The following is a 19026-nucleotide window of genomic DNA, read 5'->3' on the forward strand; positions in this document are numbered from 1 at the left end:
GCACCATGGTACTGACTTGGTGGACAGAATTCTTTAAAAGTTCTTAATATCCTGTAATATAACTGGCTCCCTGTCTCTCACAGACGTCTGCACAAAGCTTAGGTCAAATAAAGGCAGCCTGATACATAGAATATCAGCATCCCTGACAATCCCCTTAATCCTTGTATACACTATGAGAATATCAGATGAATGATCGTCTGTCTTTTTTTTTACATGCTAGTCTGATATCAAAAATGAAGAGGTTACTAAAGTTACAAAAATTCTTGTACGACAGAATAAAAATTAGACAGCGATGTAATGTATTGCATTGTATTTGTATTGTATTTTCGGATGAAAACTGTACTGATTAAACGAAAGTTGTACGATTTAGTATTGTACAAGAAAAATTTCCACGCTTGCCCCTTCAAATAATTTCAGATGAAAGCTGTGTACTAAGGATCAGATTATAGTGCAAACGCTTCAAAAGTGTTATTTTTCATACAATTTTCTGGTCATGCGTACTAGGCGTTAATTTGTTTTCACTAGGATTTTTATCTTTGCTTTGACTTTGCATATCTAAAAGGATGCTTGGGTGCAATGTTTGTTTTTATTTATTGTACCACCCTCTACTGGTTAGGCTGCAAGGTTAAATGTAGTTTTTGGCTTTACTGCAGTCAGTGGAGCAGCAATTGTTTTTGTCTGTTCAGGGTTTCCAGGCTGGGTGTTTGATTTCTTCCACCTGCTTCTGGAAGCAGCTTCCAGAATATAAGACAAGGGGAGTCAAATGACCAGCATGAATATTTATCATGCTGCAGCCAATACCTGGACAGAGGCATCCAGAAGTTGGCTTGTTAGGTGATACATGTTTGGGAGTTCTTTCCAGAGTGTCCTTTCCTTCTCCAGGGAAGGTTCCAGTTTTACTGGGGCTGCTGCCCCTGGTTTAGGCTACTGAGACAAGAGATTGCAGTCTGGGCCTTGGAAAGAGCTGGGGTGAGGGCCTGGAGGAGATTACTAGTGGTCTTTTGCTGGGGGGTACTCTCTTGAAGTCCTGGTCTGGAGAAGGATCTTTTATCTCCCTCACTGGGAGATCTACCTGTGGATGCTAGGTAACAGACAGCTCCTGGAACATTGTGAGACCTGATTTGGGACTGCAGTGTGTGCTGCTCCAGTAAGGATTTTCTACTAAGATGTCTGTCCTCCCATTGATTGCTATTATCATTTTGGAGTATCCTGTGACCCTAAACCCCACTAATAGTTCTCCAGCAATAAATTATAAAGAGACATCCCCTAGACTGAACCCATATTATTGGTGTGCATGGATCTGTTATTGTGGGACTGGTAGCCTCTGTGCTGGAAAGGTAGACCTGGGTCATATTCAGTGGCCCCTTTGGGGGTAGGAGCTACATTTTGCTGAATGTTTTAAGCAACTTGAAAGAACTATCTCATCATATACAGAGCAGCAGCAAATACTTGCACTGTTTCTAGTTAAACTGGAGTTGTTTTAATAAAGTTGACTGTAACATAATCAATTTCATCTTACATTACTAGGGGATCATTTGTTACATGCAAATTTGTCACCACCTACAGCACACATTGACAACCCATGTCTTGTACAGAGCTGTCCTGCATCCTCTAGACTAGAACCAGTTGTTCCCAGGTGCTAGTCAATGGATACTTGTAGACTAGCTATCAATGCACTCAACATAACCCCCAGCCGGCATATAATTATAGTAACTGAGAACTGGCAGCAAACTGGCCCAAGGACAGCATCTGAGTGTTGTGTAACATATGAAATATGTAAGTAGCACATGATAATTACTTAATAGCTAATCAGTCTCATGCCTGTGTACATGTAATGTAAACGTTGGACTGTGCTGACAAGAGGCAAGCTGGGGTTATCATTGTCTTAAAAGTCAGGAAAAAATACAAATTTTGAAATATTTTACATTATCTTTGTGCATGTGTAATTGACTGAGTATGTTTAGGTTAATGTGTAGAGACAAAATTAATGAAACTAAAACCTTGGCTAATCACCAGCTAACAGATATGGACATGTTGGAGAAGCATTCTACTGTGTAATATTGTTCCTAAATACCAAACATGGACTATTGCACCATTGGCCACCCAGTAATAAAGATCACATTTATGTTCAACTAGTTATGACCAAAATGCTAAAATGTTTTATACCTGCTATCCACTAAACATATTATTCTTGTCACAAATCAAGAAGATACATTATACAGTCAAGTTCTGTTAAAGAAGTAGAAGAAACAGGGTATACATGCTAGAAAATATGTGCAAGAGTTTATACCATTTTATCTGCTATTAAAAAAACATATTCAAGCATTTTAATTTCAACAGCATTGTTTGCCCATGCTATGTTAACTGTACTTTTCAATTTAATGTTTCAGACCACTGAAGGTTTGCTCGATGCTACTAAGCTCCAGAGGGTTGCAAATAGCCAATATGTACCCTACTTTTCTGATCTCACCTGTTCTCAGGTCTCACATTCAACAGATAACTTCTGCTATCTGCTCGAGGACTATACACTGAGCCATTACTGTCTTCACTTTCACTTGTGCTTCCATTGCTACTTCCGTGGGAGTCATAATACCTCCCATTCCCAGAAGGCGTGCGAGTCATAGGTCTCCGTGTGCCCATCATGGATAGTTTTGTCTTGTGCCACTTCTTTCAGCCGCCTGCGACTTCCACAAAAGTGCTGCAAGACTTTCTGTGGAGACTGGAACCTAGGGGACAGAAAGGCAACTGCTGTGAGATATCTGCAATGTGGAGAATATACAAGACAAATGTCGAGATAGAGAGATGTGGATTAATTCAATCATACACTTACCACACACTGCAGTAGGTATTAATACCCAGTTACAGTATATCCACTCTACTTTTAGTTTATGTCAGTATGGACCAAGGATGGTTCCTTTCTGGGTCCATTACTAGGAATGCATGAAACTGAGAGATTTTGCCCACAGTTTAGCAAATTGTTGGCAAAATGTATTAGCGTCAAATGAGATGGCTAAATAAAGGTTGTTTTGTGTTTTTGAAGAGTGCAATTGTCTTTATATGGCTAATATGAAAAAGAGAGGAAGGCACCTCTAAGTGTAGTATAGACAATTTATTAGTGAACAATAGATAAATTGCACTTACAAGATAAATAGTTAAAAAGACTCATTGTGTGGTGTGTTAAGATCCAGGTGAGACATCCAGCCGTCCAGCAGCAGCTCAGTCTATAGGATTAGAAAGTATGAACTAGGATGTGTCTGTGTATCAAAAGTTTTTTTCATGTTTACTGCATTAGAGCCTTGCTTCCACTCTAAGAAGAGCTGCCTAAGTGTTACTGCTCCCATCCATCCATCCACCCATCCCTGAAATCCATCTGGCACCTTTATCCTACAGCTACAGAGGTTGGGCTCTAACAAGAACACCCTATATAATATACATTTTCTTTATATGGCTATTGGTTAGTAAAGTTCATTCAAAGTGAAACATCATGCTCAGGGGCGGACTGAAAACTCATGGGGCCCCCGGGCAATAGGGGATCATGGGGCCCCTGTGTCCTTGGACAAACTCAAAAAAGCCTATGAAAAAGGTACCAGGGGCATCTCATGGGGCCCCCTACTGACCCCGGGCCCTCGGGCAGTGCCCGAGTTTCCAAATGGTCAGTCCGCCCCTGATCATGCTCTCAGTCAACACTAACTATTTTTAATCTGTATGTTGCTAGCATTAGTAAATTGCTAGGAAAGTATATTAGATTCACGTGTCTTAAAAATTTTTTTACAGTTTTTTTAAGTTACTTTCTGGTTTCCAGGCCTAGGCAAATGATGTCATACATCCCAGGAGTCTTCAGGAGGGGAGGAGGTGTTTTTTCAGCATGCCTAAGCTAAGAGCAGATGGTTTCCAGGAAGTAAATTCTACATGAATCATCTGCCCTAACTTAAGATGGCCACTGCTGTAGATGCTAGGGGGTGGTTTTCAAAGTGGTTTCTCAGCAAAATAAAGCATGGAGACATGGATGGGTGGATGAGTTTGCTTTGAATATTAAAAATGAATTAAATAGCGTTTTTGATTTGTGGTGCTCAGATGCAGTGCAGTTCCACTTTAATCTATCTTGGACCTATTTTTATTCTCCTTATAACATGATGTTAGATACTGAAGAACAAAGAAACTGAACCAAGCCATGTGAATGCCACATCAGCACTAACATGGTGATGGCACAGCTTTGTTGATAAATAAAGCAACATTTTGCTCCTTGCACACTAGTGTTTTTATATGCTAAAAAAAACCACTGGATAAAAATGCTTGTAATAGCATTTTTTAGTAGTGTTTTAGTAGCATTTTGGAGCATTAGCGTTTTATTAGCATTTTTACAGTAAATGTAGAGGAAAAAAAAAGCTAGAAAAAAAGCTGTTGGGAGTGTTTTAGTAGTGTTTAGTAGTGTTTAGGAGTGTTTATCATTTTTGCTTTCTGCTGGAAAAACGCTCTAAAAACTTTACAAAAACTATTTTTTTTCTGTTCCTAGACACTGAAGATCAAAAATGCTAATAGCCTAAAATAGAGTGCATGGAAACATATCATAACATTATTTAGCTTCTAGGAGCAAGAAACAAAATGCTAATAACAGCTTCTAGGAGCTTGCAAAAAAAACGCTAGTGTGCATGGAGCCTTAGCATTCATTTCGCTGTTAGGATTAGGATTAACCCCAGATTTGTTTATCAGCATAGATCACCATGATAAGGTCTTCACATAGCTGTGTTAGAAAACAAAGCCACAGGACTTTTTTCAAGTTTTGCCTAAACAACCTGCATGGAAACATTTGGGGCTGATTTCAACATTTGGAGAGGTAAAAGTAGTAACTGAGCTGCAAATTCAATTTTGGTGAACTCACTCTACTCGTCCCTACATATGACCATCAACCTTGAATCATTAATAACTGTCTGAGTTATTTTAACCAAAAAAAGTTTTCCTTTGCACTCACAAATGTAAGCTCTTTTATTTTGGGCCACAAAAGTGCCATTCCACAGTTATTGAAATAACACCCTTCAACATTACTGTAAATACTGTTATACTTGGGGGTATTTTGCAGGGCTGGGTACTTAGGGTCCAATGAGTAATTGTAGTCAAATGATATGTTTTACTATTAGCTATACATTTTTCAGTAAGATAACGAGACATAAACATTAGTTTTAACTTACAGATTTCCCTCTTTGTGCAGGTCAATACACCTATTTGCAGTTTTGTGGAATGTAACACCACGCAGGAAGAAGCCACGGCATTTTGTCCTATTGCAGGAAAATGTTCTCCACCCCAGGAATGTTGACAATTAGATAGGCCATGGATTATGCAATTTATTTCCTTCCACTATGGGTGGAAGAAATGAAAATTGCTCGATTCCATAGCTCCGCAGGAGGGATTCCCCCCCAGCACTGTGTTGATGGAAGAATCCCTCCTGCCGAGCTATTGTGTTGTATTATATTGTGCTGGAGGTGAGCTTTCCCTTCCAGTTGAACACAGCCAGACAGGTTGGTTGTATACAAGTCGATTGATAGATCGACTTGTGTACAACCAGGCAGCCCATACATGAATCAAAATTCAGCTGGTCCCTTTTGAACCAGCCAAATTTCTATCCATGTAGGCTAGCTTTATACATTGATAAGAATCACAGCATCAAACAAAGACATGCAAAGTAAAAAGAATAAAGAAAGCCAATAAAAAATACAAAGAATCAAAGCTAGAAAGTGATTGCAATTGTAACAATAAAAGTCTATGAGCACCCTGACTGCTGCTTGTATCACTGGCGCACTATATGCATACAAATCCTGATTGTTTCAAATTACCAGATAAATCTGGTGACAAGTGAGTCAAGTTACAGGTTACCATCCAATTCCATTAGCATGCTCACTAGGTTATAATTAGATCATACATAACAAGGCATATCTGTAGGCTTGGAGCTCTGCAGACTGCTAGAGATAAAAGCTACATGGAAACACACAAATGAAGCATGCCAAGAACAGGCTCTGTGTCTGGCTTTTCGGGTTTAACTTTCTGGATATGTTTACCCAAGAAAATAGTTAAATACAAACACCTTGAAACATAGATTCCTAGTCTTTGAATCTTAAAGCATAAGATTCTTAATCCTAAAATGCAGGAGCAATCTATACAGGAAATAATTTATATCACACTATACAATTGGGTTTATTTACTAAAGGAGTAGCAGCTGTTCACTGAGCAAAATGAATGTTCACTAAGCCTAGTAAATATTGTGAAGCCGTGTTCAATGTCAATACCCAATCATGTGCAAGAATTATAAAAAAACAGGCTGTTCCCATGAAATGATTGAACAGTTGAAGTGAACACATCTTCACAGTAACTACTAAGCTTGGTAAACATTTACTTTGCTAGAACAGAACAGTGACTCTTCTTTTAGAAAATCAACACCAATACACATATATATTTATATATATATATATATATATATATATATATACAGTGCTCAGCATAAGAGAATACACCCCTTTTCAAAAGTAAGATTTTAATCAATATCTCAATGAACACAAGAACAATTTCTAAAATGTTTACAAAACTATGTTTCATAGAACATTTGTTTAGCTCATTACATAAAAGTAAGGTTAATAATATAACTGATTACAAAACGTTCAGTTTTACTCAAATTAGTTGATGTAAAAATGAATACACCTCACAACTAAAACTACTAAATCTAGTATTTTGTATGACCTCCATGATTTGTAAGGACAACACCAAGTCTTCTAGGCATGGAATGAACAAGTTGCAATGTATTGCAATATCTATCTTTTTCCATTCCTCAAATCGACTCTTTTAGAGCCTGGATGCGGGATGGAGGGTGATGCTCAACTTGTCTCTCAGAATAGGTGTTCATTTGGGTTCAGATCAGGAGACATACTTGGCCACTGAACCACTTTCACCCTGTTCTTCCTCAGAAATGCAACAGTAGCCTTAGATGTATGTTTTGGATCATTGTCATGTTGGAAAAGTACATGACAACCAAGAGCACGGAGTGATGGTAGCATCTTCTCTTTCAATATAGAGCAGTACAACTGTGAATTCATGATACCATTACTGAAATGCAGCTTCCTGACACCAGCAGCACCACAGAAGGACACTGCAACCACCATGTTTCACTATAGGGACCATGCATTTTGCTTTGTACTCCTCACCTTTTGCGATGCCATACAGTTTTAAAGCCATGCGTTCCAAAAACATTTATCTTGGTCTCATCACTGCAGAGTACAGAGTCCCAGTAATTTTCTTCTTTTTCAGCATGGACCCTGGCAAATTCTAGGGGGGCTTTTTTGTGCAAGGGGTTTAGGAGAGGCTTCCTTCATGGACAACACCTATGCCTGCATGCATTCCTCTACAGTGCACGCCGTATTGTGTCATGGGAAACAATCACGCCAGTTTGGCTTTCTACTTCATTATCTAACTGCAGTGCACTTGCATGGTGATTTTCTTCAACCCTTCTCATCAGAAGATGCTCCTGTCGAGGTGTTACCTTTTGTGGATGGCCTGGATGTGTCTGTGAGATTGTTGCAGTTCCATCTTTGTAAAATTTTTGTATCACTTTTGCTACAGTATTCTGACTGATAAGTAAAGCTTTGCTGATCTTCTTGTAGCCTTCACCTTTCTTGTGTAAACAAATTATTTTCCTTCTCAGGCCTTCTGACAATTCTCTTCCATGTGGTGCCATTGCTGACAGCATGAAATGGGAAGGGGTTTTCTTTCTTAAGTAACGCCCTTTTATAATCAACTGTCTGCTGGACACCTGTTTAATGAATAATTAGACTGACCTGCACTTTTTTGGAAGCAAAGCCTATGTGCACATCCAAAAAGAAAAACATACAAAATGGGAGGCTTGCACAAAGAAGGTGTACTTGTGGGGTACAATGAATCTAAAAAGGGATACAGAATTCTTCACCAAGACACAGATAAGGTAACCATCAGTAGAAGTGTAATTGTCAATAAAACTTCAGTGTTTTAAAAATTTCATGAACTAACACAAACATTTCAAACTGAAGGAAATTCCACATCAGTGTCACATGAAGATAAACAACAAAGTGACACATTAATAGAAATTAATGAAGACAATCTAAATACTGTAAAAGAAGAAACCAAGCGCCAAGAGTCTTCAATCAGGAAATCCACGGGAAACAAAAAAGGCATCCCAGTCATATGTCTGTCCTATGTTGCTCATGTAGCATTAAAACCAGAGCCAGATTGTAAGCTAACAGATTTATAGAACTGAAATGGGACAAATATAAGGAGTAGTTGTTAAGTAGGGGTGTTGGAATACAGTGTTCATGTATCTTGTGCAACAACTATATCAGAATTCAGTAGAGATATATTCTTCAACCAGTAGATGGCAGTGTTTTGTAGCTGCATCTATGGTAAACTCTATGCCTTTTCACTGAATAAATTAGTAAGGATATTAGGTCCAGATGAACAGTCAGTCACCACATCCCCAAAATACTATCGATAATACAGAAAAAAAGAAAGCAAATATGGGATTTTACTGGTGCTGATACCTTCCTTCAGAAAAAGTCAATTCGTGGCTTTACATCCGTGCACATACTCTAATTGTATACTATATATTGTTAAGTATATTTGTTATGATTTTGTTTTTTGATCTTTATTTTTAGTAGCCATATTATTTGCACCGCTTGAACTCATGAAGAATCCAGAGTGCAAAACGTGTCAGGATTCTTCACCCCCTTCCTGATACCTATATAGTCAGTTTATGTTGAATTGTAATATGTGATACTTAAGGAGGGGAGGCACTCTCATAGGGGATGTGGCTTTATATCCATATAGTGTGTCCTTTTTATTCATTTGTGATCTTTCTGGGGATCCATCTTCCCGTGAAATGTTTTTATATGGAACTGTGAAATAAAATCTGATGTTTTTCTATTAAAGCTTTGTGTGACTTGTTCTGAAGGAAGGTATCAGCACCAGTAAAATCCCATATTTTATTTCTTTTTTACTGTATTATTCATTTTCACTGAATAAAGTTTATTTTTTCCTTTTGCAGTGAAGCACAAAAACACACGTGATCTGTGCACTGTCTGTTCTGTAAGGCGATATACAACATTTCTAACACTATATATTATGCTTGTACATAAAAATTTTAAATAAAAGTATATTTATTTCAGGTACTTATATAGCGCTGTCAATTTATGCAGCGCTTTACATATATATTGTACATTCATATCATTCCCTAACCCTCAAGGGGTGTACAATCTAAGGTCCCTAACTCACATTCATACATACACATACTGGGGCCAGTTTGGACAGGAATCAATTCACCTACCAGCGTGTCTTTGGAATGTGGGAGGAAATCGGAGTACCCGGAGGAAACCCACACAAGCACAGGGAGAACATGCAAACTCCATGCAGGAGGTGCTATGGTTGGGAATCAAACCCATGACCCATTTACTGCAAGGCAGACGTGCTAACCATTAAGCTACTGTGTGTGTATATTTCTAATACTTATGTATATACTTAATACTTGTATGTCTGACCAATGCTGTACTGTAGAGTAGTTAAAGCGGAGCTCCACCCAAAAGGGGAAGTTCCACTTTAAAGACTGGTCCCCCACTCCCCATGAAGGATTGGCACCTCTGGGGGGTGGGGGGGGGGGGAGAAGGTACCCAGATTTACAGGTATCCGCTCCCACTTCCGCTCCGATCGCCAAGGTGATCAGAAGTGGAAGGTGTCCTCCCTTCCTCCCTCCCCATAGTCTTTTGGGACACGTGCCAGGTCCCAGAAGATTACAGGACCATTCAGGAAGTGCATGCGCAGTGGGTACCTGGCTGTGGAGCCGCAAGCTGTCACATCCGGATGCCCACACTGAAGATGCTGGTGCCCAGGGAGAGAAGAGAGCAAAATGGGCTGCAGAGGACACACTGCGGGACCGAGGGACAGGTGAGTGTGTGTTTTTTAAAAGTCAGCAGCTACAGTTTTTGTAGCTACTGACTTTTATTTTTTGACAGCGTGAGTAGAACTCCACTTTAAAGGATAAGAATAGCCAAAGCTATACAGCTCAGTGCTCCAGTGAGGTGCAGAGCAGAGAACTGGTGACTGACAGCCACTGCCCTCTGCTCAGAGTGGAGGTGAGAACAAAGCGATCACCAGTCTTTGATCACTCAGTTCTCAGTCTTAGAGCCGGCGAGGGACAGATGCAGCTCAGATCGATGCTGCATCCACCTAGGTGAGAATAAATTTTATTTTTTCTTAAACCCATACTTCTCTTTTAAAAATGTGTATACTGGAATTAAAGTATAGAAGGCTTCAAAGGTAATTAGGAATTAAAGAGAAAGTTTTGCCTACTGCTTAAAGGGTAACTTCACTTTCATGGGAAAAAATAGCAAATAAAAAAAAATAATAATATAGTGTATACAATTGAAACTCAAGTCATATTGTAATTGAATATTATAAAAAAAATACCTTTCCTTTTCAATCTGCAGCTCTGTAAGTTTCTGTAAAATGGAATGCAATATGGCTACCCCAGAAATGTAATTTCCTGCTTGTGTGATTGGCTTACTAATTTTCCCAGAAGCCTGCACAAAGATACAAGTCAGATTTTGGGCATCCACCCACAGCCCCAAAGTGAACTCATGTCTAAAGAGATGCTGACCCAGCAATGCTACTCATTAGAGCCCTGCAGGTGCAATAGCTGACTGATAATTATAAAATCACTCCCATACAGATTCACTCTACACATGGACACAAACAGCTATTTCTTCAGAATAACAAAAGGTAGGAATCTCGAAGAAAGTTTGTTAAAATTCTTGCAATGTACATAGATCTTTCAGAGAAGATTTTTTTTCTCAGTGGAGAAGAGGAGTTACTGTTTAAATGAAAGATGGAATCTGGTGGCTATAAGCAACAGCTCCATCTCTGCATCTTTTTTCATGCAATAGTCAAAATATATTTTAAAATTAGGAAATATAATGGATGTTGGCCAGAATGCAGCATTTTGTTGCAATAGCAACTCTAACCCCCGGTTCACATCTATGCAGCCGTGCGGGCCGCGTTTTGCACGGGCACAAGAGCCCATTCATTAGAATGGACTCCCATGTCCGTGACATGCAGAGAAGTCCCTGCACTTCTTTGGAAAATGCAGCCCGCATGGGATCCTTGGTTCCCAGTACGGTTAAATTTTCCAGTGCAGCGGCGTGCCATTAGAACTAATGGCACCCGCCCACGGGTAAGCAATTCTCTGCACGGGTGGTGCAGTCGCACAGATTTTTGTGCGGATCCGCAGCGGCACCACCCACGCAGATGTGAACCTAGGGTCAGGCTATGTTCACACTTGACTTTATTTCTAACTCCTGCCAAATGCCCCTATAGCATTTTATAGGCATTTGGGAAGTGTTTTTAACGCTCCCCAAATGCACTATGCGCATTTTTGAGGCGTTTGATAGGCTTTTGCAAAGCGTTAAAACCGCACCACAAACGCCTATAATGAAGTTTAATGGTATTAACGCTCCGCAAACGCCTGCCAGGCTTTTGAGAAGTGTCACCATAGACTTGAATGGGAGGCTTCAACACCTCCTGACTCAACATGAGGTGTCAGTTTTGCCTCAATGCGGTGCTACCGCTTCAGTGTGAACAGCACTGTGTGCTGCCATGTGCAGAATTTTCATAGACATCTGACAAGTGTTAAAAACACTTCCCAAAAACCTGTCTGACACCTGCCGACAAAGCTAGTGAGAACGTAGCCTAACATGTATAAATACTGCCTGATGCACACATTACAAAATGTGCTTTTACAATTATGATGAGGTTCTCAGCAGCCAATCTATGACTTACTGGCAGTCCTTGGTCAGCTAGCAGGGCAAGCCTCAAACTGATTTAGGCATATTCATTATAGACTTTTTTTCTAATTTTGAAATAAAAAATAACCCTATAAAATGAGACAGTAGTTCTTCAAGAATAATTTTGAAATAGACCTAAACTCTTTTAATCAATATTAATCATTTTTAATCCTTATGCTGCTAGCCTTATTAAAAGATCAGGAGATATATTATATTCACTTGTTTTAAACTTTTCTTTTTCTTCAGTTGCTTCCTGGTTTCTGGCCTAGGCTAAGATGATAAATCTTTATGGGCATTGTTTTTTTTTCACTATGCACACCCTCCTGTCTGCATGCCTGAGCTAAGGACAGATGGATTCCAGGAAATAAATGAATCACCTGCCTTTACTTAAATTGGTTGTAAAGGCTCAAGGTGTTTTACCTGCATGCAGGTAAAAAACCTACTGTGCGCAGCAGTGCCCTCAGGCCCCTCAACACTTACCTGAGCCCCATCGCGATCCAGCGATGTGCACAACAGCCTCGGCTGTCCTGGGTCTCTGACTCCTCATTGGTTGAGACAGCAAGCAGGAGCCAGAAAGGAGGAGCTAGGCAGGGGACCCCGAGAAGGGGAGGATCCAGGCTGCTCTGTGCAAAACTACTACACAGAGCAGGTAAGTATAGCATGTTTGTTAAAAAAAAAAAACCTTTAGTATAGCTTCAAGAAGACTGCAGCTAAAATTGCTAAGGGTTTATTTTCAAAGTGATTTCCCAACAAAACAAAGCATAGAGACATGGATGGATGGGTGAGTTTGCTTTGAATACTAAAAATAAGTTAAATAGCGTTTTCAGTTTGTGGTGCTCAGATACAGTTAAATTCTGCATCAACCATTTGCCAACCGCGCTATAGGTGAATGATGGCTACAGCACGGTTGTCCAGTTCTGGGAGGGCGTCATATGACGTCCTCTGAGAACGCTCCCTCCCGCACCCCAGCAGTGTGTACCCGGTAATCTCCATGATCGCTGTGTCCTATGGATACAGCTGATCACATGATGATGTAAAAGGCCAATCACAACGGCCTTTTACCACGTGATCAGTTGTGTCTAATGACACAGCAGATCACCAAGTAAATACAGTTGCTGGTTATCGGCAGCACTTTCCTCATGCTATCACAGTGTGTGGAAAGTACTGCCAATAACTGGCAACTGTCACAGAGCAGATTGGCACTGGTGATTAGTGCCCTGCAGTGCCGCCCAGCAGTGCCACCCATCAGTGCCCCCCATCAGTGCCACTCATCAGTGCTGCCCAGCAGTTGCACCCATCTGTGCCCAGCAGTGCCACCCATCAGTGCTGCCCAGCAGTTGTGCCCATCAGTGCCACCCATCAGTGCTGCCAGTAAGTGCCGCCAGTCAGTGCCATCAGTCAGTGTCGGACATCAGTGCCGCCTATCAGTCCGCATCAGTGCCGCCTATTAGTGCCATCATTGCTGCATATCAGTGCAGCATCATCAGTGCCTCCTCATCAATGCCCACCAGTGCTGCCTCATCAGTGCAGCCTATAAGTGCCCATCAGTGCTGCCTATCTATGCCACCTCATCAGTGCCTATCAGTGCTGCCTGTTTGCAAAATTGTATAATAGAAACAAAGAAAAACTTTTGATTTACAATTTTTTGCTCTTTTTTTGTGTGAAAAAAAATAAAAACCCCTGTGGTGATTAAATACCACCAAACAAAAGCTCTATTTGTGTGAAAAATGTGATAAAAATGTCATATGGGTACAGTGTTGCATGACTGCACAATTGCCATTCAAAGTGTGACAGCGTTGAAAGCTGAAAATTGGCCTGGGCAGGAAGGGGGTAAAAGTGCCCAGTAGGCAAGTGGCTAATGTGTTAGTAAACTGCATCCAAAAAAACTAGAAAAAACCCTGCAGGGTAAAGGCATAATGTGCTAGAATGCATTGTATACTAGCACATTATGAAGAACTTACCTTGAAATGAAGCCCTCCAGCGGTGCGCTGTCACAGCTTCCCAGGGCTTCCATCTTCACCCTGTCTCCCTTCCGGGTGATCAAGATCCGGAGCTCTGGCAGGTTGACTGACTGACCCGCGATGACGTCACTCCCACGCATGCGTGCAGGAGTCTCGGGCCATGGCACAGAGCTCTGAAGGAACAAAACGGGTATGTCATTCCTTCTGAGCGCATGCGTCGGCTATCAAAGAGGGCTAATATCTCCTAAATGGTGCACATTTAGGAGATATTAATTTTATTTACAGGTAGGCTTTATTATAATCTTACCTGTAGATACAATTATTGAAGAGTTTACTACCACTATAAGTGGTCTCGGACACTGCAAAATTATGAACACATAAGTTGGACTTTTCAAATCAGCACTTTGTAGTGCTCTCACTGTTCTTTCAGGCTACTTTCTAATCTTAAATGCTTCAAGAGATCATCAAAAGCACACCTCTTCTTAGAATTCTGTCATATTCTACTGATAATCTTCAAACCTCATTCTGTTGCACTTGTTCTCTTGTTCCACTATTTACACAATCCTTTGTTTCTTGTCATGTATGTATTTTTAGCAAATTCTACTCTATTTTCCCTCCTGCTTGCTTATTACTTTTACTCTGATTTATTTATTATTGTATTCAGAGTGCTCCCCTAAGCACTGGCATTTAACTACTTAATTAAGAACAGGTCAGATGTGACTTTTGACACTTGGCTGGGAATTCACCTTTACATTTTGTACATGAAGATTGTAATATGTCTTTTGCATTAATTTATATCTTCAAATTATTGTAAGCTGTAACTACATAGTCTCCATAATATTCTGTCTCTTCTGCAATGTTAGCAATGTAAAAATAATATTTTTTCTCAATTGCAAAGGGCTGCTCTCCAAGACTGGGAGAGAATATTGGCATCAATAAACACAGAACAGAAATGGGAATTCTGCAAAACCGCTGTATGCAAAAAAACTACAAAATATATTCCTAAAAATAAAACCATAATGGGGATGGTATTGGCATGGCCACAAATGATCCACAATGGCTCAAAATTTATATGGTCCAGAAATATTTAGACAGAACAAATGTGAATAAAGCACCTGGACCAGATGGCATACACCCATGGGTCCTAAAAGAATTGTCATTTCTAAAGCCATTTTTTCTCATTTTTAAAGACTCTTTAATGACTGGCATAGTACCACTGAATTGGTGTAAGACCAATGTGGTACCTATATTTAAAAAGGGATCAAAGTCTTTACAAAGTAACTACAGACCTGTTAGTTTAATTTTTATAGTTGGGAAGATACTGGAGAGTTTATCAAAAGACCATATAAATGAGTTTTTGCTAGAAGAAAAAAAAAAACATTTTAAGCAACAGACAGCATGGATTCATGAAAGGCAGAAGTTGTCAAACAAATCTGATTTCTTTTTATAAGGAGGTAAGCAAAAGCTTAGATAAAGGAGTGGCGGTGGACGTGGTATACTTGGATTTTGCAAAACTGTTTGACACAGTTCCCCACACACGGCATATGTGTAAGGTAAAGTCTACAGGCTTGGAAAAATCAGTTTGTAAATGGATAGAAAACTGGCTAAAAGATTGTATTCAGAGATTAGTGATTTATGATTCATACTCTGAATGGTCTAGGGTTGTCAGTGGTGTACCCCAGGGTTCAGTGTTGGGACCCTTACTTTTTAATATATCTATAAATGATATAGAGTCTGAGATTAAAAGATGACACCAAGCTGTGCAGTGGAATAATGTCCTTACAGGATGTCTTCAATTTACAAGCTGACCTCAATGCACTGTTTAATTGGGCAACTATGTGGCAAATGAGGTTTAATGTTGATAAATGTAAAATTATGCACTTGGGGGTAAAATATGCATACATCATACATACTAGGGGGAGTACAACTGGGGGAATCAATGGTGGAGAAGGATCTGGGAGTTCTGGTAAATCATAAGCTTAATAGCATGCAATGCCAAGCTGTGGATTCCAGAGCGAGCCAAATCCTTTCTTTTATTAAAACAGGTATGGAGTGCAGAGAAAAAGAGATTATTTTTCTCCTGTACAAATCATTAGTAAAACCTCATCTGAAATATGCAGTTCAGTTTTGGGCACCAGACCACAAAAAAGATACCGGGGAATTGGAGAAAGTGCAGAAAAGGGCAACAAACTGATAAGAGGCATGGAAGAGCTCAGCTATGAGGAAAGATTAGAGGAACTGAATGTATTCTCTCTTGAGAAGAGATTAAGGGGGGATATGATCAACATGTTTAAATACATACTGTAAGTGGTTCATATAGTGAACTCAATGGAGTTATTCACTTTAAGATCATCACAAAGAAGGGGGCACTCTTTATATCTGAGATTTAATCTCAGAATACAGAAAGGCTTTTTCACAATAAGAGCTGTAGGAATGTGGACTAGACACCCTCAAGAGTTTGTTCTGGCTAGTTTGTTTTACGAAAGGCCTGGATTCTTTCCTAAATGCACATAATATAACTGGATATTTACAGGTAAAGTTGATCCAGGGAATATCTGATTGACTCTTGGGATAAGAAAGGATTTTTTCCCCTGCTGGAGCATATTGAATGATGCTTTATTGGGTTTTTTGCCTTCCTCTGGATCAGCTATGGGTATTGGATAGTGTATATGGGGTTTTTTATTTGTGTGTGTTGTTTTTTCCCTGTTGATTGAACTGGATGGACAAAGGACAAAGGTAGGGGTTTTGTTACAAGAATAAAGTGGCCGCAGAGAACACAGCAGTGGAAAATAGGCAAGCAGCTAGACAATTTAAATGGCAGCTTTAGGCCCAATGTTACTAGAGTCAAAGGGCACTTGTAGGGGTTTTGTTACAAGAATGAAGAGACTTCAAAGTACAGGATACAGCAGTGAAAAAGAGACCAGCAGCAGGACAGTTTGTAATAGCAATTTTAGACCCAAAGACAAAGGGGGTAGGAGTTTTATTACAATATTTAGAAGACTGCAGAGAATACAGCAGTGTAAGATTTGTCAGCAGCAGGTTGGTTTTAGTCAGGAATAGGCCTAACTGGTGAATTCCTAACTTTTATTTTATTTGTGGATATAGAGGGTACATTGAATCTCAGTAATACAATGTACAGTTTTTAGGTGCACACTATTATTTCACTTAATTTTATTTTTCTTTTAAACGATACAGTGCCGTGCTGCTAACAAAAGGCAGCTCCAAGTACAGATGGCCAGGAACAAGTGAATGCTGCACTTTGAACACCTCAAAATGATAAAAAAGGTCCAATCAAACTTAAAATAAAAATTAAGAAATTCCCAAAAGAAATGAAAATCCCAAACACCACAACTAAAACAACGTACAATTAGAAACGCATATATCCCCAAAATGATTTATAACTTCTCTGAAACAAAAGCCTGCCTTAAAAGAAATCCTTACTGTAAAAAAAAACTATTTAACCTAAAATAAAGACCCTATTAATATAAAATACAAACCAATATACCCCTATAATAAATAAAAACCCCAAATACTGCACCCTAAGCCAAAAGGCCATTTTTTACGGGAAGCCTTACAGCAAAAATTGTTGGTATGGATCTAAATGTGACGCTGACTTCAAATCAACCAAAGAAAAACAAAAGCAATAAGAAGGAAAAAAAAGCAGCAAAGGGATTGACTGCCCAAAGAGCTAGTAAACAGAATTAAAGTGGTTCCAATGGCTTATTTTTTTTTTTTACCTTAATGCATTTTCTTAATTAATGTAAAAAACCTTCTCTGTGCAGCTCCCCCCCAGCCCCACTTTATACTTACCTGAACTCTATATTGAGCCAGCTCTGTGTCCAAGAGCAGTGGCTCTCTCCACTCTCTCCCTCCCTCGTAGGCTCAGAGACAGCAGTAGGAGTCATTGGCTCCCGCTGCTATCAATCACAGTCAGTGAGGAGGGCGCAGGGGGTTGGGACCAAACGCAGTTTGGGAGTGACCCTGCAAGAGTGCCCCCATAGCAAGCAGCTTGCTATGGGGGCACCAGCAGGGGACAGTAGAAGAGGCGGATCAGGGCTGCTCTGTGCAAAACCATAGCACAGAGCAGGTAAGTATGACATGTTTGTTATTGAGAAAAAAAGTTTAGGTTTACAATCACTTTAAAGTGCAGTTTCATAACTTATGGTACCTTGAATCGCTCTCTGTTGAGTTTGACAGCTTTCCCTATCTTTTACCTGCAACTGTTTCCAATACACAGGCACTCTGTGCACCCCCTTTTGTAGGGACGGGGCTAGCACATAACAAAGATTATTAGGCACTAAGTTAAAAGGCACTTGCAGTGCATTATCATTAAAATTAATAGAAGCAAGCAAATTGCTAGGTTAGTTCACTGGGTCTGAGAACTGGCTTGGGTTAGCCTTGAACCCACATTCAACCTGATCCCGAATGCAATCCCTACTCACAACATGCAATCATTTGATTGTTTAGCACTGCAGCCCTGTAAGCTCCTTCCAAGAACTGTACCAGATTTGACCTGAGGAAACATGTTGCTCTTACAGCACCTGCTGTTTCTCTTCATCCATCTTTAGATTACTGTACACTTACAATGAGAATGTTCTGCTCGGTCTGAGCTCCCTTCTTAATAACCGACAACTGCTGTTCTGACCATGACATTAGTACTGGGATGGATGGATAAATGGCCCTATCCTACACCTCCATCCCAGGTTATGAACAGACTCTTTGGAGATTTTGGTTGTTAGGATAACTACACTATACCCCACCTGATATGCACTACAAAGTATATTAAATAATTCACAGTCCATGGTTATTCTATAATCAAAAATATACTCTTTTATTGACTGTGTATATGTCCATTACAGTTGTCATACCCTTTCATGTCATTACAACATATCCTACATTGCTTTATTTCAATATTACAATTAAAGTTTATTTTACAAACAACTTTGTAGTGAGTAGATTAAAGTCAGCACTTTTAAATTCTTCTTGTATTGTGAAGCACTGCAATGTGTTTTTTACTTGCTGTTTTTGCCATTTTCATATAAAGATATAGTAGTATATAAATATAGCGTTATTTTTTAAAAAACAGAGTGCACTCACATTAAGAAGTGTCCTGCTGGGACACCACAGTACATAACCTTGTTATAATGTATTTTCAACGTGTTCAAGAATTTCCAAGATGGCGGTTCATAAACTCCCTGTTTAGCAGCTTGACGTCATTGGTC

General features: G+C 39.7%; 1 protein-coding gene across 1 annotated transcript in view; it reads right to left on the reverse strand.

Annotated features, from left to right (window-relative positions):
• Positions 1-19026, reverse strand: part of ALPK3 (alpha kinase 3) — a 185019-nt gene that overhangs the window by 132223 nt on the left and 33770 nt on the right. Inside the window, exon 2 of the mRNA XM_089655336.1 lies at positions 2471-2726. Coding sequence (XP_089511462.1) covers positions 2471-2643 — 173 coding nt within the window. The 5' untranslated portion in view covers positions 2644-2726. The remainder of the gene's footprint in view (positions 1-2470; positions 2727-19026) is intronic.

The sequence above is a fragment of the Staurois parvus genome, unplaced genomic scaffold, assembly GCF_062004578.1.
Source record: "Staurois parvus isolate SC_StPar_1 unplaced genomic scaffold, SC_StPar_1.0 ptg000832l, whole genome shotgun sequence".
In the NCBI taxonomy this organism is placed as follows: domain Eukaryota; kingdom Metazoa; phylum Chordata; class Amphibia; order Anura; family Ranidae; genus Staurois; species Staurois parvus.